The sequence below is a fragment of the Silurus meridionalis genome, chromosome 23, assembly GCF_014805685.1.
Source record: "Silurus meridionalis isolate SWU-2019-XX chromosome 23, ASM1480568v1, whole genome shotgun sequence".
In the NCBI taxonomy this organism is placed as follows: Eukaryota; Metazoa; Chordata; class Actinopteri; order Siluriformes; family Siluridae; genus Silurus; species Silurus meridionalis.
The window spans coordinates 23,298,303-23,319,125 of NC_060906.1; the positions used below are offsets into that span (position 1 = coordinate 23,298,303).

The 20,823-nt window shown below is 38.9% G+C and overlaps 2 protein-coding genes across 5 annotated transcripts in view; one reads left to right on the forward strand and one right to left on the reverse strand.

The window, feature by feature from the left end:
• Positions 1-887: 887 nt before the first annotated feature.
• Positions 888-9,347, reverse strand: LOC124376997 (sodium/bile acid cotransporter-like). 4 transcript variants are annotated; one of them, XM_046836252.1, is made up of 6 exons: positions 9,277-9,347; positions 8,924-9,014; positions 5,502-5,916; positions 3,975-4,176; positions 3,702-3,880; positions 888-1,921 (listed from the first exon to the last, which is right to left on the reverse strand). In XM_046836252.1, exons 3-6 carry the CDS (start codon positions 5,888-5,890, stop codon positions 1,696-1,698), a joined length of 996 nt encoding a protein of 331 aa, XP_046692208.1. In that variant the 5' UTR covers positions 5,891-5,916; positions 8,924-9,014; positions 9,277-9,347; the 3' UTR covers positions 888-1,695. The 4 variants fall into 4 exon arrangements, with proteins under 4 accessions (XP_046692208.1, XP_046692207.1, XP_046692209.1 ...); XM_046836251.1 differs by lacking the exon at positions 9,277-9,347 and adding an exon at positions 9,123-9,262 and having other exon boundaries at positions 8,924-9,016; XM_046836253.1 differs by lacking the exon at positions 8,924-9,014 and having other exon boundaries at positions 9,277-9,345.
• A 4,268-nt stretch (positions 9,348-13,615) lies between these two features.
• max (myc associated factor X) overlaps positions 13,616-20,823 on the forward strand; it is an 11,130-nt gene continuing 3,922 nt past the window's right edge. Inside the window, exon 1 of the mRNA XM_046836260.1 lies at positions 13,616-13,775. Coding sequence (XP_046692216.1) covers positions 13,740-13,775 — 36 coding nt within the window. The 5' untranslated portion in view covers positions 13,616-13,739. The remainder of the gene's footprint in view (positions 13,776-20,823) is intronic.

The window sequence follows — 20,823 nt, forward strand, 5'->3', positions numbered from 1 at the left end:
GGCCATTTCCAAAAAAAAGAATCTACTGTAAGCCGAAGTTTATAAAAATATAAAGATTCAGTCCATGGACAGACCATTTTAAGTTCAGAGGTTTAAAGAAAATCCTGTCTTTAAGCACATAAAATGAGACTTCAGAGAATGTAAGAATCCCATCCTTGTTCTGTAGGCCCTGATCTTTTATTTATTAAACTAAAAGAAAGTGCATGAACCGTTTTTTTTTATTTCCCATGAAAAAGCAATAATACCAGTCAAGAAACCGGAACAGAATCTGTATACACAATTCACATCTACGGTACTTTTGCATAATTGGTTTCAAACAAAATTTTAAATGTTCTTATATATATTATTAGGCTGTCAAAATAAACTTGTTAATACAAATTCATTTTAATGAAAAATATATATTTTTTAAAGATAAAAGGAGAAATAAAAATTTTCAATGCAACACGTTCACAACGTCATTTCTTTACTCGGATACAAAATAAATAAATTATTTAATAAATAATGACTTTCAATCACTAAACATTTGTTTTACTGATACGCCAAATCTCAAATCAAATACCAAAATCCACCACGATGCACAGATCCGGCAATTAAAACCGTCCGTGTGGAAACATCCTGTTGATTTGGGTACAGTGGAAACTTGGATTTTTATTAAAATGAAACTTGCATTACGAGCGATAACTCTCACTGTGTAAAACAATGGGAGCTCAGCTCAGCTTCCCACATACTCGTTTGATGTTTATCTCCAGTACAGGCAGCATTCCTGTGAACGTACTGTTTACTGTAGTATTGTGACCCTGAATTTTCTCTTAAAAGGAGATTCTCCTTCCAAGTAATAACCCTCATCTCCTCTTCCTCCTGCACACCAGCCATGACTCTTTTCAAAGTGTAGGTTAATTCATTTTATTTGTACTTTATATTGTGTAAGAATCATTGTTATTTGTTTCAGATACATTAGCAACAATACTTTGTACATAAAATACCATTAAAATGATTTTTTTATTAATATTTTTGGATGTGTGGAACGAATGATCTGAATTTACGTTATTTCCTATAGAAAAATTCGCTTTGCACTGCAAAATTTTCCCAATGTAAAAGTTTTTTCAGAATATTTTGTCTTTATGCTCTCTAATGCTAGTGCTGCTTTCGCTAGTTTCTTAATTTGCATAAAGCATTCATAGTTGTCCCTGCCCTTGTTGATTAGAGTATTAGAGTATTAATTACAGATAGAAATTGTGTGAATAATCATGAGTTAAATCATTACAGTCATGTGATTAATCAGGATTAAATATTTGAATTGATTGACAGCCCCAGTTATGACCTGTCACAAACCCTCTGTCCTCCTGTGACAAATGATTCCCAGAATTCCCTGCAACCCATTTTCCCCACCAGCCATCCTCGTTTTCCTGCGTTCTGTTCATAGCGCAAACTAATTACACCAGTGTTCAACTCTTTTTTGCAAGAAATAAAACAATATGGTTTGTAAATGTGCCTAGTTTACATTTGAATTTACTGTGAACTTGCCTGAAAGCTTAGTCCAGGGCTCTAGTATTTGATTTGACTTTGCATTGGCTGTTTATTAATTCTGCTCTGTTGCACTTAGAGAACACGATGTCTGAAAACCTTTTTAAAATTAACACTCGATCCGTCTGAAATTTTGCTTGCAGATTAAAAAAATTAATGATTTATTTTCTGTTAAAGGTCACCAGAGCTTTGATTCGTTGCAAGTTTATACGCAGGTTTCTTGTGGCATCTGTAGATCACGATGAAAGCCAAAACCTCAACGACTTGAAAGAAAAAGTAGACAAATGGGAAGAGGGTGTATGGGCCGATGACCTCTCGCTCGAAGGCTACCTCAAGGATGGTGGTGCAGAGATGGAGGTTTTGGCAACCGGTTTCTATAGCAACAGTCCTCCTACAGCTTCGGGTTTAAAGAAAAAGACAATATAAAGGTTAGTCTCAGATATAAGGTTTTATTTACATTTACATTTGGCAGACATCCAAAAAACCTTGAGAGGAAGCTTCAAATCTTGTTCTGGTGGCATCGTTACATTTACGGCATTTGTTTGGACGACGTTTGGAGACACTAAAGACACCTTTTTATGCTATACTTATACCCCGTCTTTACCTTCATTAACAAAGTATTGGACAATACTACAAAATTGAGATCCAAATCAATGCTCTCTTGCCCTAATATGATGCTACATCTCAACGTATTCAGTGGTCACCTTTCCCCAAAGCTACATGATTATACAGTTGAAGATATAAAAGTTTTTGGTTAACACTCAAACGTTCTGATGACGCTGCTAGACAAAGTACACCAATATTGTACATGAGTTAAAAGATTTTACGTCTCGAGGATTAATGTTTTCTTTTCAGCATGTTTTTCTAAAATGCAGTGGAGGAAATAAGTGAGATATTACAAATTATAATGTGGTGAATGAGGTAAAAGTGTGTTGAGGTTTTTTGTTTTGTTTTTTCGTTTTTTTAAATGGAAATACTGAAGTACAATAACAAAGAAAAAATACTTTCTGTCTGTCCATCACCTTTTCAGTAGCCCATTACATTATGCACTTATATTTTTCTTGAAAATCGTAGCGTAAATGATTTTTCACGATTTTAAATTCGAGCAGTGTAAAGATGACACGCTCATGCCCTTCAGCTTAACCCTTAACTGCTAAGTTGGGTAATGATATAATTGAAATTTCTTTGGATAAGGGAGTCTGCTAAAGGTTGTAAAAGTGACTTCTCGGGGTTGAACGGTATGCAAAATTCACGGTTTGGTTAAATTTCGGTGCGGTTAAGGGAAAGAAATGTAAATCATAATAATAAATTAAAAAATTAAAAAACGACAATCAATTTTAACATTTGTGAAAAGTTTCTTTTTGTAAAACAGTTTAAAATAAAATGCCCACTTGGTTAAATAATATATAAAACTTTCTTTCGGCTTCTCCCACTAGGGGGCGCCACAGCGGCTCATCCGCATGTTTGATTTGGCACATGTTTTTACGCTGGATGCCCTTCCTAACGCAACCCTCCGCATTTATCCGGGCTTGGGACCGGTACTAAGAGTGGCTGGGGTTGGTTTCCTGACCGGGGATCGAACCCGGGCCACAGCGGTGAGAGCGCCACATCCTAACCACTAGACCACCAGGGACCCTTGGTTAAATAATATATATAAAATAATATTTTTATAATATTTTATAAAAATGTAAAATAAAAATGTAATTAAATAAATCTAGTAAATGCAATACACTTATATTAATTAAATTGAGTAATCAATTAAACACAAATTAAGGGTTTATGGATGTGGTGAGGGAAGACATGCAGGTAGTTGGTGTGAAAGAGGCAGATGTAGAGGACAGGGTGGTATGGAGACGGATGATCCGCTGTGGCGCCCCCTAATGGGAGCAGCTGAAAGAAGAAGAAGAAGAATTAAACACAAATTAAATTGATTAAATACATTTAAAAATAAAATTAAAGAGTTTACATAGTGATGGCCAGGAAGTGGTTACGATTTTGCAAAACGACGCACTACAAATCGTATTTCCGATATGACGCGAGTCGCAGTGACACTCTCTCCGGTATTATTCGGTGTTCCGCATATGGTTCCTCTCAAGGTTTTTCTTTGCGACTGCGCCCACTTATACACCAACTCATACATACCTTCACATACAGTTTGTAAAACTTTATTAACTTACGGTTCATCGAAACTGAAAAGAAAAGACAACATATAGCCAAGCACATATCCAATAAATGGCATTAGTGCTCCTGTAGCCAGAATTCGAGGTTCTGTCACCACCCAGATGACCGGTCCTAAGTAAACGCCGAGCAGACTGCCTAAGACAATACAACTGACCATCATTACTCCCAGTCCGATCTGTGGCAAAAAAAAAAGCACATCGAGATGAATAACTCGTCTTCCTACAATTTGGATTTCTTTACTGGTTATTGACAAAAATATGTTTGCCTACCTTGAGGACAAGTTTGGATTTCTGTGGAAAGCGATAGCTGATGTAGATGCCAACAAAGCAGGGCAGCAACATGAAGATTAAGGTCAGGGCGATGCGAACGTAAGGCACGGCACTCAGGTTGGGTAAGCCATGGAGGTAAATGAAGAGCAGAAGGGGTATCATACCCAGCGCCCCCAGTGTGGAGCAGGTTGTCATCACAATGCTGAGGTTGGAGAGACAACCAATGGTAGAGAAAACTATTTTATTAAAATTGTATTTGTATAGCGCTTTTAACAATGAACATTGTCTTCAAGCAGCTTTCCACAGATAAATTACTATTACTGTTTGTAGATACAATGGAGGTTTGTATATTACAGGTACCACATTGTTAGACTTGTTTATTCGAAGGAAAAAAGAAGCAGGCAGAGATATAGGAGTGAAATCGTATTAGTGCAATGGGGCAACTTTCAGATTGCTTGGCATGGATTTGTCTGAAATGTAAGCATTAAGGTGAGAAGGCTACATTAGAGGTCTGGTTTCATCCAAGTTTAAGGTTGAAGTCCATCCCATTAAGTTTAAGGCACAAGGCAGGGGACACATTTGGCTGATGTGGCAGATGAACTGATGCTGAACTGTATATTGGTGATCAGTAGATACACCAATCAAAACAAGTTCAACACAGAGTGCGCTCGACCCTGATTGGTGACTTTCTGCGTGTTCAACAACAAACAAACAACCGGAATAAAGGAAACTACAGTATGTGGGCGGAGGTAGGTTTAAAATCCCCCAACGTTGGAGGCACTAACCTCTGTCTTCACAGTACTGAAAGCAGATTTTTTTAATCCATTGTCCATCATTTTATTTCTTTGCACTGGTATGCATCTTCTAAACTCTTACTTCAGGTCCAAATAATGAAATTTCAACCTGCGCACAGTTACTAGACTTTCAGGTATGAATATTTACAGATTGTGGAAGTACTATGTAGTGTTGCCACCAAAACAAGATCCTCCATACTCTATGAGGTGGCATCAAAAAGTTTGGAGACTCGCTCTGTTTACAAGTAAGTACTTTATTTATCTATGTTTACACATGATCTCCTGCCACTTCTGGAATGTGTCCTGGAAGTCTTGTTTTTGAAGCGTGTCAAGCACCTTTGAGCCGAATCTGGCGAGTGGGGTGGGTGCCGAAGTGAGAACATGCGGATCGTTCTTCGACAATAAACAAGCACAAGTTGCCAAACGTTTGACATTTTTAAGGGTTGCTGATCTCTCGTCGTCTCCCGCCGATGTTCTTTCACCCTTGAAACACCTCGAACGACTCGTTGCAGCATCGCCGTATGTCAAACATACATCGTGTCAAATGTCTCTGCGGCAGATTTGCCGAGTTTTACGCAGAATTCCACGTTTGCTTTTTGTTCTAATGATAAAATCGTCGACATGGTAACACACGTGGCACCTTTTTTCTAAACTCGTATGTCTGATGTAATACACTATTTACCTGTACACTGGCCTCGTATTATAGAAAGCTAATTTAAGGGCAGAAACATACCTGAGGTTCATGTCCCCTTTAACAGCAAAGGCCAGGACGTTGGAAAGCATTCCTCCTGGACAGCAGCCACAAACCAGCACCGCCATGGCTGCACTGGGACCGAGTTGAAAGAGTTTAGCCAGAGAGAAGGCTGTAAGAGGCATCACTCCAAACTGAACCACAAAAGAGATCACTACAGCTTTGGGCTTTTTGATATGGTTCTTTATCTCCGAGAATTTCATCGTGCAGCCTAGAGCAACCATAGTGTCAAACAGGATGATGATGCAGAATACATTAATGACCTGATCCATAACGGGAGAAAACGAGATGTCCGACAACGTGGCATTAGTGAAGTTATTTTGGCCCAGATCATAGGAATGAAGACCAGTTTGGTTAGTGGTGAAATTCATCTTCAGTGCTTGTTCAGGGCAGATTTCTGTAAGGAGGAGAAAAGGTCTTCACATCATTAATGGTGCCTTTATGATCAACACGCAACAAACAAAACACCAGCATGTTATTTTTTTCAGGGGTCACATTATGTTTACAGGTAGTTTTGAAGCATTCTTTGCCAGAACAGCATTATAAAGGAGGTAGTAGCTCAGAAGTTAAGATGTTGGCCTTCTAATCAGAAGGTTGTGAGTTTAAATCCCAGCACCACAAAGATGCCAGTGTTGGGCCCTTGAAGAAGGCCCATTACCCTCAAACGCTATGTACAGTTTAAAAGTGATAATTGTAAGTCATTCTGGACAAAAATGGCTGCCAAACGTCTTAAGCTTTAATGAAATCTGTTTTGTCTGAGCCATGATTTTCAGGAAGTCACTTCTTCAGGAGGCTTGGTTTATATCTAAAAGCTCTTCAATCATTTCTTATCAACTTTACACTGGAGCACCAGGAACTGCTATAGTACTGTTTTCACCAATCTTATGCTCAGGTGTCCACAAACAAGTCCCTATTGTGTATATCTGACCCAATATGTAGTCGAATTACTCAATTTAATTCAAATTAAAGTTCCCTACAACCAGATGTGCTCTGATTTTGGATGTGTTCACAGAATTAATGATTTTTCAGCTAGAAGAACATAGGTGAGCTCAGGTACTGATGGTGAAATAAGTAAGGAGGCTCTAATTCAACTTCATCGCAAACATGTTCAGTGCGGTTGAGGAGGTCAGGGCTCTGTGCAGGAAACTTGAGTTCTTCTACTCCAACCATATCACACCATGTGATAAAAACCTGCACCCACACTGGCCCATTTTGGAAAAGATCATACACCCCTGGTGTGGTCTATTCATTAAACGCTATCACAGCCTGTCAGACACGACTCAAATCTTTCTTCGGTATCAGCTGATGTTCTTGTAGACCCCTGGCGCTGTGGCTCGCCTTGATTTTGCACACGGAAATTTGACACCATAAAGATCTCAGCATCTGCACACACTGTACTGTGTATTTATTTATCTCTTATCCCTAAATCACAAGAGATCCGAAGCACTGATGAGGTAGCATTGCTGCAAGTGTTAAAAAGATGGAGCTAAGGAGGAACGCAGCATGTCAGGGACAGGCTGCAAATACTATTTCTAGCAATATGATCTGAAATGATTTAAAAATAAGCACCACTAGCCAGAGTTCTGAGTGGTGGAAGCTTTAGCAGTCTGCCACAGGGAGGTGATGCCCTCAGCAAGGGATTAAGGCAGTGGGGCCATTGGGAAGCTGGTGAAAAGCTTTGATTGGAAGGAAGGGTAGAGGAAAAAGGGGCTCAACACCAGCACCTGGCAAAACGGCTGGTCCCTAAACAGGGGCATCTCTCTATGCAGTTCTTGGAGAGCAGACTGAAAGTTAATCTTGGCAAGTCATGCCTTGTAGTTCCTGGTACACTACAGGGTCTAAGAGAGCCTATAGAGATGACCAGAGTTCAGACCAGGGTCTACTACAGGAAAAGCACGAGCTTTAGCTGGCTGCCACAGAAAAAGTATGTGAAGCCAAATGCAGAGACAGACTCTGGAAGGTTTTATAAGCCATCATTTTATTAGAAAGCCCAAAATGGATAAAAATAGGAAAGAGCAAATAGAGAATCCACAACTCAAATCCTAAAAACTACAGCACAAAATCAAAGCAAAACAAAGTCCACAACTCAAAAGGAAATGCAATGGAAAAAAAAAAGAACACAAATAAGGACTTACTCAGGGCTCTTGGGAGACCTGGAAAAACAACTTCAACAATTAATCAAAGTAACTTTGACAAATGGGGAGCTTAAATACACACAGGGGTAACAGGACTCAGGTGGAAACAATTAGCAATGAGTAGGTAGCGATCTCAAGTCAAAAGCTTTTATTGTCATTTTTCTACCATAAATATCTGACGCAGTACACAGTGAAGTGAGACAACATTCCTCCAGAACCCTGGTGTTACATTAAACAATATAAAGCTACATAACAGAACACAGAGCTCAGGACTAAATTAAGTGTCCTCGCCAAATAAAGTGCATCGTGTGCAATCTAGTGGTGGGACAAAAGACAGATAGAGGGAGGAAAAAAGTAGGAAAAATGACCAAAATCCTGACAATAAATAATTAAATACAGTAATCCTGATTTTATATATAAATAAACGAAAAAACCAGGATAAACGGACGCCACCGTAAAAATGCTATTTTATGTTTTACGGTAATGTACTGTATTAACATTTTACATCATTTTATAATGAATTATCATATTTTTTATTAATAAATGTTATTATTTCAACATAAAACTCCATAAAAATAATTCACTATAAGTGTTTTGGTCTATGGTGCTCTCCGTGAGAGACCGGGAAAATCAGCCAAACTAATTAGTTATGCGCCAAATGCCATTCCGCAATAAACCGGGAATTTTAATCGCAGTAAAACGGGATTACTGTCAATAAATAAATAAATAAATAACCTTCATTAATCCAGTTAAAACCATTATTGGAATATACTGGCCTACATTTGGCAGTGATTTTAGGGGGGGAACAGGATGTCGCCCAACTACAGAACAATTAGAACAGAAGGAGAGATGTGATATAAATCAGTGATGTTCTACCTGAATCAAACCTCTTAATCTCATCATTATGACACCACGGCTCTAGAAAGCATCAGTACTATAGAGAAACGCAGTAGAACAGAGCTACATCACACACAGGATCTCCTACAGAGAGAATGAATGTCATCACTAAAGCAAGAAACCCAATGAACACAATTCAACACTTCTCCTTTCACTGTAGCCACAACTGCACCTCCACGTACATCATCTCTAACAGGAGCATCGATATTAAGCTAGAAAAATGACCCTGTACAAATTTGTGCATTTTTTTTTTTTGCATTACGGTTTTCCAGGGGATTTGGAACAAAGGCAAATTTTGTGTACAAATTCTACAGGGGGGAAAAAGGCAAAATAAAACGGTTCATGAAAAAACTTCACATCTGGTTTTCTTACCTCACAATGTCCAGCTTTTCTTGAAAACGTGCGTCTTGTAAATGTCCTTGTCATGTCCGTGTGTATCTGTGACCAAAATCGATTTCTTGTCCTCTGTCATTGTGGAATAAAAAAACACAGCTATAAAATCCACACCAATGCATTTGATATTTATTAAAACATATGCAAACATTCATTCATATATATGTTATGATTTTACCATAGAGATTTAATAATAGTCAAGGGTAAGGGCCTTTCTCAAGGGCCCAGCAGTGACAGCTTGGTGGTGCTGATATCTGAACTTACAACCTCCCCATCAGACCTCCAACATCTCAATCCCAGAGCTCCCACTGCCACCTGAAGTCAGCGCTTACCTTCTTGAAGTCTCCTCGCCTCTCGTGCACTGGTTAGTGGGCAAAAGTGCTGTGTTTGTCATCGGAGGAGAAAGATAGAGGGTTGTGTTCGTTCACGCCTCCTCGTTTTCTAAGAAAATCAGTTATTCTTCGTTGACTGCAAATTCTTTGGAAGTGGAGCAACACGTATTCAGAAAGTTTACACAAATACTGTATCCATCCCAAACTAGCTTTATAATTAACCAAGGAGTTAAATAACAGTCACAGAGCGCGGGTGCTCCTGACGAGTTCTCATCAATGCTCATCAGGAACCTGTTTAGATCATAATAACCTTTTTTTCAGATACAATCATGGTGTCTGGAATAAACTGTTGGAGACATGTGCAGGTTTCGATGCAGCAAACACACAAGAATTGGACAGTGAGTGAATGGAAGAAAGTTGTGTGGAGTCCAAATGGGACATTTGTGTCTCTCACAGAAGATCTTGTGTAAGATCAGGAGAGAAGATGTGATCAGATTCCCTCACCCCCACACTCACACATGGAAGTGAAAGCGTAATGGTGTTGGGGTTGTTTTGGAGCAGAGAAGGTTGGAGATTTACTCTGGAAAGTGAAAGGACCCAACATGTCTCCCGTTTCATACTTCAACACCATGCAGTTCCATCTGGACTGCGGCTCATTGGAACCGACTTCACAGTACAGAAAACAGTGGTCTGGAGTGTCATCTATTATGGAAAGACCTGCCCAGTCACTGCACCTAAATCCTACTGACCTGCTCTGGGATGAACAAGAAAATCTCCAAAAAGTGAAGAACATCTTTGGTGAGTTTTATAATAAGAGGCACAGCTGAAGGTGAAAAGCTGAATGTTTGATGAAACTACACATGCTGAAAAAAGTTCACCACTGGCTTTTGTGCCCAAAAAATAAATAAATGTTGCAATAATTTACAAAAAAACTTTCATTTTTAACCAACTTAACCTACTGGTGTATTTTAGTCCAAGAAATTGTTTACACATTGCCAGGACCTGGACATGTTGTGTTGTATTTTGGCCACTAGAGGACAACATTGTCCTCCTTTTGGCCTTTTGACCTTATAAATGTCATTGTCATTTCTGTATCTTGTTTTTCCCATGTACCCTGCTCTTTTAATTGTAATTTTCCTGATGCATAAATTTCAAATTCCTAATTAAGGTTCACTTGGGTTCATTTGTCTCCTGTGGTTAACTAATCGAGTGTCTGTCTGACAAGCTGCTGACCCAAATTTAAGTTGTGGCCCTGACTGGGATTCATCATTAGTGCTGGATGTATCCACATGGATTCCAGAAAGTTCCAAGCAGTTACCATCTCCCGCTTCAGAGAAGGGGTTCAGTGTTTCCTTGGCTTCGCAAATGTTTTTCCCTGGTTCATCCAGAACTTCAGCTTTATGGTGACCAAACACTCCATCCTTGGCTGGCTAAAGATTTTATTTCCAATGTTCTTAGGATGGGAGAGATGGCATATTCGATTCAGATTATTTCAACATAGGCATATGTGAGCTTACAGTATGTATGCAGATGTGGTTTTAAATGTCTTTTTGTAGTTGTTGTGATCTGGTAATACCAAACATCTAGGAGGAACAAAACACAAGGTTGGAATATAACCTTCAACAGGCTCTTTGGCGCAATGGATATCACATTGGACTTCCATGCTTATTGGTGGAGCTGTTCTGAGGTAAAATCAGGTGCCGGAAAACTCCTTTGCTTTGGACAGTGGTGGCTCAGTGGTTAAGTCTCTGGGTTCCTGATCAGAAAGTCACAGGTTTGAGCCCCAGCCAAGTCCAAGGTGCCCCTGTTGGTCCTCAAACCCATCTGACTCTGTGCTCTGACCTCATCTTTCTAACAAGCTGAATTATATAAACATAATAATTTCACTGTGCTTCAATGTATGTGTGACATATAAAGTCTGTTTCATAGTTAATAAACACCAAGCTGCCAGCTGCTACCTCAAACATACAGGAACAAAATACCTGCTAGAACACATGCTTACTGATGGTCTCCTGCAGTCTTTTCCCCAGAACACACTTTACAGAATATGCAAATACAATGATATACATGTTGTGGCCTGGTAAAGTATTTGCATGTTTAGAGATGTGTAAAGGGAAAAAGTCTGTGACCTTCCTGTGGCTTTTCTTTTCTTTTTACAAATGTCTCCCAAAAATAGCTAAAGTAAACACCGTAAATGTAACTTTATTCGGTTTATTTATTCACATACACCTATCTACTATCTAAAGATCTGTGGGGTTAATGTGGATGGAACTATGGTGAAACCAGGAAGAGAATCTGTGGTCTGTATGTTCTTCAGAGAGCTTGAGGATTGCAATCACTATGATCATTTTCCCCCCAGTTTTCCATCAGTGAACATTTCAGTAATATTCAGAAGTGGATCAAATGTTCCTGCTACACAATGAGCGCTTTCTGGAAGTGGACCCCAGTTCCAAAAAGATGTGAAATGGAAATAAAAACAGGATTTGCAAATCTCATAAATCCATATTTTATTCCCAATCGAACACAGAAAACATGTGTTTAAACTGAGGAAATGTACCATTTTATAGAAAATAATTTTTGGGAAGGGGCAATAAAAGTCTGGGGAAAAGTGAGCGATATTAAAATTAAACAGTTGGAGACACATTTTAGAAGTAATGAGGTTAAGTGACAACAGATCAGTGAGATGATTGGGTATAAATATCTGTATCTTAGAGAGGTGGAGTCTCTCAGAAGTAAAGATTTCAGAATAATGATCCTCAATATCAATTCACAATACAGTTAAATATTTTATTATTTACAGAACATAATATCATTAAACATTTCAAAGAATCTGGAGAAATCTTTATGCACACAGGAGAAGGTGATCTTCAGGCCCTCAGACGGCACTGCATTTAAAACAGTCATGATTCTGTAACGGAAATCACTGCATGGGCTCATTAACACCTCCATCATTGTCTGTGAACACAGTTTGCTTTGTCATTCACAAATGCAGGTTGAACCTCTTACATGCTAAGAAATAGGCACGTGTGAACATGATCCAAAAACGCTACCATTCTCTCTGGGCTAAAGCTCATTTAAAATATACTGAGCTCAAGTGGAAAATTGTTCTGCGGTCAGACAAATCGAATTTTTTATTTCTTTTTGGATACCATGGACTCCAGGTCCTCCGGACTAAAGAGGAGAGGGACTGTCTGGCTTGTGATTGGCCTTGAAAGAGCCTTTCAAAATGTGCAAGGTGCCCATTCAACATTTGGAAAGGCTCGATCAATGCTGAACGTTTTTTACTGGTTTTAGAGCAACAAATGCTTCTATTTAGGAATCGTCTTTTTTCAGCGAAGGCTGTGGATATTTGTGCAAAACACTGCTCACTGCAACTTTTACCAGTACTTCATTGTAGAAGAACTGAGGTTCTGAACTGGCCTGCAGACTAAACCTTTTACTATTGGAAAACATTTGGTGAATCATACAATGAACAAAACACAACAAAGAACACCTAGAAGCTGAAATCCTGTATCAGACACATATTTGACAGCATTCCTCACCCAAAACTTCAGCAGTTTGTCTCCTCAGTTCCCAAATGTACACAGATAGAAGACGTGGTGAAAAACACGGCCCTGTCCCAACTTTTTTCAGATGTGTTGCAGACATCAAATTCAAAATGACCTTATTTTTGGCTTAAAATGGGATATATTCTCAATTCAAACATTAGATTTTTTTTTTTGGTAAATAATAAAATGTGAATAAATGTATAAATAAATGTATAGAGAATAAAACAAAATCATCAATGGAAATCATTGCATATATATAATCATATATATAAAGAAAAACAAACACTACCACAACACAGTTTAATTTTCTTTTTCCTGTATAAACAATATAAAGGATTCATTTAGTTATTTAAAGCACAGGATTAAATTTAATAATAATAAAAAAGAAAAGTAAAATAATAAAATAAACAACCTAAATATATGTAAATATTATGTTTACTACTACTTCCGCCTCTCAGGTCCGTCCGCTCTGATTGGCCCGCAAAACAAATTCGCAAAGGATTTTGGTTAGGAAGTCACTCCTGAACCCTTTAAGCGTATCAAATGTTTTTAGAAAGAGAAAGAAAAATGTTCTTTGGTATAAATAAACTTTATTTGAAAGAGTAATCAAAAAAATAACCAATCACGAGTTTTATTGTTGTGAACCGTTTAAATAGACGTTGAGTTGGGTATTGTAGTTTTAGAGCAGCTTCAGAGACGTACCGGAAGCCTGTGTGGAAACCACATATCCCATGCTGCTTGGCGCGGACGTGCTGCGTCCGCGTGCGGGCGAGTCACGTGCGGCGCGGCGCGCACACCTCCTGGCTGTTGCTTGTTGGTGTGTGGGAGAGAGAGCGCGAGCGCCTTCCTCTTGGTGTTCATGGTCGCCGGTTAACGAAAAATAAACCCAAAAAACACAGAAAACTCGACCGAAGAATGAGCGATAACGATGACATCGAGGTCGACAGCGACGTGAGTGAGGTTTATACTGTATTTTCTTATTATTTTTTAGTGATTTATAAGTGCAGCGCGAGCGGCTTTCTTGATTCCCCTCAGTCCGGTCGTAGAGCGCGCGCGAGCGCTGTTTGGTCGCATAAACGGTAACCTGAGGCTAGCTTTAGCATCCTGAGCTAACAGGAGAAATCAATACTATCACAAACACCATTAAAAATAAATACATTTAGTAAAATAAACCTGATAGATACCAAAAATGAGAGCTACATAATCTAGCCGAGGGGCTAAACCCAAACCTAGCCATCATCTCTCCATCCTCTAGCATCATGTGTATCTCTTCTTATTTTTATTTGTAAAAATTTTTACAGAAATAATCGACAAGATATCATTCGTGGGTGCATAAAAAAAATGTTTATTTCAATTCAAATCAGGCTTTAGTAATAATTGAAATTATTATAACGTGTTTTAAGGCACGGTCACGTGACCCCCCTTCAAATTTTTTTTTGTAATAAAATATATCATATTTAATGTGAATACTTATTTTCCAGAATTTTATTGACGTCATTTTTTTCAGTCTCCTCCATATATTTCAGTCTGTTCCATTTCTTATGATTGTACACCAGATTTAGGGTCAGAAGGTACAAGGTTTCCATGGGAACCGGCGGCCATTTTTCCCGGAAGTGTCCCACAACTATTTGTGTGAATATCACCAATAAACTATTTGTAGACCTTTTATTTGTGTGTCATCGAATTCTGTAGTCTTGGGAACGTATTTCACATATTTTATTGCTGTCGACATACAAAATGAGCGGCAGTTGTCACCCCCTGCCCGTGTTCACACGTGTGTGTGTGTGTGTGTGTGTGTGTGTGTGTGTGTGTGTGTGTGTGTGTGAGAGAGAATTATGGGAGCTGGCAGCTCAGTGGTTAAGCTGTTGGACTTCTGCTCAGAAGGTTGTGAGTTCAAATCCCACCCCCACTAAACTGCCACCGCTTATGAATTCGATCATTGTAAGTTTCTCTGGGTGAGGGCATCTTCTAAATGCCATAAATGGAGTGTAAACGGTTGTGCAGTGAATGTTCCTGTATGTTCTTCCAGGGTGGAAGGAGGTTAAACAGTTTGTGACTGGAATGTGAGGAAGTCCCTGATGATGTGTGCTCTTCATAGACATGGACTGTGGCGAAGGTGGTCAATGACAGGTGGATTTGAGCAGGGCTTTCCTTGCAGATGATGATGATGATGATGATGGTGATCATTTGTTTTTGAGATTTTCTAAGAAATCACCTTATATCCTGATCTCAGTGCCTTGATCAGAGTCTCGTTCATATTTTTTCGTTATATTTACAGTTTTTATGGTTGTGTGTACAAATAGAAATGGATGTAGTATACGTTGAAGTGGAGAGTGCAACATTTCCATGGCAACAAGTCCATCTTTCCTCCCTTTCTACCATTTACGTTTTCTGCTATTACAAAGATCCACTTCTGTTATGGATTTATGTACAAAAAAAAGGTACAATTGGATGTAGTAAAATGCAGTACACAACCGCTCCATGCAGGAAAACCATCAAACCCTAAGCAGACACTGTAATGGTTTCCACTAGAAATTTTTTCAAACAAGCAGTTTCTGTTATGATCACACAGAATTTACTGAACCTCCAGATCCCAGAGCAGTGGCTTAGGTTTAATAATACTGCTTTATCAGTGTACACACACACACACACAGCAGTGCCCGAATAGACGACCTGCACAGGTATTTCTACCTGGAAGATCTAGTGTGCCGAATTCATCACGTCAGGAAGCCGGAACACGTGATCGAAACTGTACACGTTATTGAGTACAGACAGTCAACACGGTGTCATGTGATCACGTCACATGACTCTCACCCGGTGACTCTTGCTTTTGCTTTCAGTTTATCTGAAACAGGTCCAGGTGAGGACTTTAACAGGAGAAGGGACTGTTTATAGATTAATTTCACCTCTGATGTGTGTCACATCTGAGATATTATCAGATCAGATATTAGTTGTTTTGTTTGAATTGAAATGATAAAAAATACACGCTCAGCACATCATTCTTTTTTTTCCTGTTTGATTTATTCCTTATTCTGCAGATCAAGGTGTTTAAAAGTGCTACAGTTTATCCTCTGATGATCATTTCAACGTTAATCATCACTGCTATTCAGAATATTAGATGTTTTGCTCATTATAACTATAAAACCCTAATTCAGGGTATTTATGCATAAAAGTGTAGTTAAATATACAAAAGCCACATATTGACTTTAACCATCTTTAATTCAGACATATTAAAGTTTATAGTAGCTGCTTATTGTGGAGTAAATTCCTTTTCTCCTTTGAACAATTCCTCTCGTGCTGGGTCGTTTCTTTAGGTGAAGCAATTTGTGTAAATCATCGATTGTATTTGTATTTTGCAGATGGCAAGTTGACAACCAGGCTTAAAAAATTTATATAAAATATAATACAGTATTGTTTTTTTACACAGATATTTTATTCGGTTGTGAAGATCTAAGCATCTAGGGTAGATCATTAATTTAATTTTGTATAATAATTAAAAGATATGTGCGTAAATTGAATATACAAACATTGAAAACAAGCATGTAAATCACGTTTGAAAAACGAATAAGTTACTGTTGTAGTAGACAAATGCTATAAAAATAGAATAGAAACGCAGCAAGCTAACAGATTTGATCAATAAAAAATAAAAAAACGCATTGGTGTACAAATGCATAAACCACAACAGTGACTAAAAATGTGATCGCTTACTGCTGCTGTTATTTGCTGCTTTTAGATTCAGTTTGTTCGCGTCGCTTTAATTGAATCATCACGATGTCGCGAGCGAACGGATTGCGCAACCTGATGCCCACAACAGAACAGATCCAGTACGACTTTCCCGAAGTTACCAAATAAACAGTTTACACAATAGCACTTTATTATACTACACCATTTTCACATGGTGAGGTTTAAACAGTTTCTGCTCACCATGCTGATGTTTCCCCTTCATCACGTGCTCGTGCATCACTGTGGTACTTCCATCCCACACGAGCTCAGGTTTGCGTAACTTCCAGGTTACAGTTTTCTTTGTTGCGTTTAGTATAAAATGCTCTCATGCCTTGGGGGACTCGGGACGCACCCTGGTTGACCTTGTACTGTCCGCCATTTTCCCAAGCAGCTGTGTATCTTACTGTCACGCTAAACTGTAACTTGAGCAAAAAAACTAATCAACAGCAATTTGTTTACTATGAATTTAATTATCAATAATGATTGATTTTATTGATTAGTTGTTGCAGCTGTAGTCTGTCTATTTATTTATCTGTCATTCTGTCTATCTGGCTGTTGGCAGATCAGTGTCTCTGCCTGTCTTTCTGTCATTCTCTGTATGTCTGTCTCTCTCTCAATACGCTTTTTGTCTTTTTTTCGAGACACATTATTTTTAATGGGTTATTTCTTAATTTTTTTCCGTTTGTTTTTGTTTTCCTCACACGCACAAGGATGCACTGACACATTTCATACTACATAAACGTTTCCTTTGATCCTCACCACCAGCCCACAAGCATGTTTCTTACTCCCAGATGTTTTGTTTGTTTCTTTCTTTATATTAAAAAAGTAAAATGCCTCTTCAAACCTTACTGCAGTGACCTCTGTGTGTCGGCTCAGGATTAGACTGATCATCATGAACACTACACTGCACAAAGCACTAAACAGGATCATAATGTTTTTTTTATATACGGAGCTTTAAAGAACAATTTCATTTATATTTATTTATAATTTTATAATAAATTTATTTATTTTGCTCACAGGTCAGGAGTATTGTGTGTTTTTTACACAGTCTCGTCTTTCTCACACGGATGGCATGTTGTCTCGTGTGCACATCACTTAACAGTTCACACTCAACATTCTGCATGCATGTTCTCAGGGTGGTTAACAAGATAAGTGTGTGTGTGTGTGTGTGTGTGTGTGTGTGTGTGTGTGTGTGTGTGTGTGTGTGTGTGTGTGTGATACAAATGACTTCCCAGTTTCAGACTTGTACCAGGCGTCAGCAAACTGGCCACGCATGATGTGTTAACCTGTTTGGTCAGGAGACACCCAGGCACTGTGTACACTTCCTTCTGTGTGTGTGTGTGTGTGTGTGTGTGTGTGTGTGTGTGTGTGTGTGTGTGTGTGTGTGTTTACTTCCTTACATTCCCGACCCTCCCCAAGTTTTAAACTCCATGTCAGACGGAGTTGTGTGGGCCTCTGTCTCGCTTTGTCTCGTCGCTGTACGAGATCGGAGTCTAGATGTCCCTGATCTCTCCAGACTCCCTTTTATCTTTTCTGCTGAGAGGAAGAACTTTGCTTATTAATATAAACAAATATAGTATTAGACGTTAAAACCGTACGCCGTGTGTCTGGGGACGCATCAGCCCGTGCACTCGAACGAGACTTATTAATTTAAAGATAACGCACAGAATAGCTCGAGGATTACGCAGGATGTACTGAACAACACGTGTGATCCTCAGTACAATAGCCTGCGCACAGAGCCACACCCTAACCTAAATACTACATAATACATGTGTGTGTGTGTGTGTGTGTGTGTGTTAAACAGAAGGATCCGTATGACTGGTCTGCTCGTTTAGGAGGAAGATATGAAGCGAAAAAGAAAACCCGTGTTTCCTCTGATCGATCTGGTTTTCAGTGATGGTGGACGAACTAGATTATTTCTTTAAAAGTACTTAACCCCAGACTTTGAAATAAAACCTCTCCTTTTACGTTTCTACTCAAGGACAAAAAAAGTACCACAAGTTCTTGCATTTTGACAGACTGAAGGAACAACTGTAACAGTAGTGATGTATGAGGACTCGTTTTTTTTCCCCGTTGTTTTATGTAGCAACTTATAATTATATCATTTATACAACTGCACAGTTGGAGGTTTGGGGCCTTGCTCAAGGGCCCAGCATTGGCAGATTAGTGGAGCTGGGATTTGTACTCATGACCTTTTGATCAGAAGTCCAACATCCTAAACGCTAGTGGTGCAACGGATCACAAAATCAATTTCAGATCAGCGAAAAAAAGGGGGAGGAGACAAATCTAAATGCTTTCCATTAATACCTTGTTACATCAAGGACGTGCTTCCATACATGCGATTTAAAGGATGTGTGAGGCTTTTCAAGTTCTTCTGCTCCTTCACCAACCCCTGCACCCCCTACTACTAACCACTGAGATTTCAGTACCTTGTAGTTTTCTAGTTATATACACAAACACGTGGTGCGAGAACCCTTACTCCACAGCACCTCCAGAAGAACTTTGGGGGTTCTCATTCAAGTTTCAAGATTTTATGGTTATACATGGAGGAAACATTCTAGAATATACAGTGAAATTCTTACTCTGTGAATCCTTCAGGCAGCCTGAGTAGATCTGCATACACAAAGTTCTGCAGAAGTAGATTGGGTCCGTGTTCTTCCCAATGTAAAGGGGTGTAAAATCCTGACACTTCCACATATCGATGGAGTGAATGAATGAAAGATGGAAGGAATGAAGACATTCGTTAAAGTCTGGTGAAATAAGCAGAACAGTTACGTAGATCACAAGTAGATTTGTGGCAATTTAATTGATTCCTCAATTTAATCAATATAATAAAAAGCATATTGCATTAATTTGATTTATTCTATTTAATTCTTTTCACAAAATATTAAATAGTTTTATATTTTATTTAACCATAATTTAATTGAACCGTGATATAAAACCCAGGGTTTGTACCGAACCGTGAACTTTGTGTACCGTTAAACCCCTAGTGTGTGTAGACTGTACACATCGGCTGTAGGAGAAGTACACAGACGTCTGACCTGCCGGCCACCATGTTGGTACTTATTTATTGCTATTTATGTTTTCTTGTCAAAGCAGAGAGGAACGGCATGTTTTATAACTTTATTCTTCATGAGCTCATTAAAAAAATTTTTCCATATAAAAAAACTGCAGAAAGTAAAAAAAATAGGCTTCTTTTGTCGTTACGCCGGAGATCGTTCTCGTCCCTGTGACTCAGACGGCCGGAGTATTTGACGAGCTCTGACTCAGTAACCTGAAACAACCCTCTCCACACCTCTCTCATGTAGTGGATAATTTGTCTTTCGTTTACACACCGTGTTGTTTGATGTGCTATCAACCTGCTAGTTGGGGTTAAAACTATGGTTCCTTCATACTCTTGAAATACCTGAATGTCCCAGTCACTGATTGATACGCAGAATGAAAGTGTAAGCATGATTTCACAGCCGTGAAGCGTCCACAACAAAAACCAACCCGACCAGGAACAAGTTAGAAATGCACACAAAAGAATGTACACTACACGGGCGCATTAGATTGGTATAGCCTACTTTTTGAACATCTCATTCCACATTTATTCTTCATTTGCTGGTCTAGTAACCTCTGTTTTTCTGGGAAGATGTTTCACTAGATGTTTGTGCTCATTCAGACGCAAGGTTAGTGTCAGTAAAGTCAGGTATTTTGATGATGTATTTTTAAAGCGTTTTTAATCACGTACTAATCACGTACGCACGTGCCTCCGAAGAACCGAACTGGAACGTAATTACCACGATGAGATTATCTCAGATGTCATTTGATCTCGGTTGTAGTCGGTGATGTATGTTATTTTGTGGACTTTGTTTGAAAGCCACAAAGTCATCCATCTGCTCTGGATCTGACAGGGTGGTTCCTGATTGGTCCAGGGTTTGGTTTTTTTTTTACACACAGAGCAGATGGATGACTTTGTGGTTTTCCATCACAATGCACACAAAAACCCCTTATATTGAATGTATATGTACATTCATTTCCAGCTATATGTGGTTCTGGAGGAACACAATTAAATCGGACTTCTTTAGATGCGCTATAATAAAATAGTTTTTCGCTTGAACTTGGAAACCAAAACCTGTTCCAGCATGGCGATGCCCCTGTGCACACAGCCAGCTCCATGATGATCTGCTATACATGCTTTGGAGAGGAAGATCTTGAGTGTTCTGCTATCATCAGAGTGCTCTATCATCCCTACTGAACCTTTTGGGATGAATGTGAATGCTGACTGCACCCC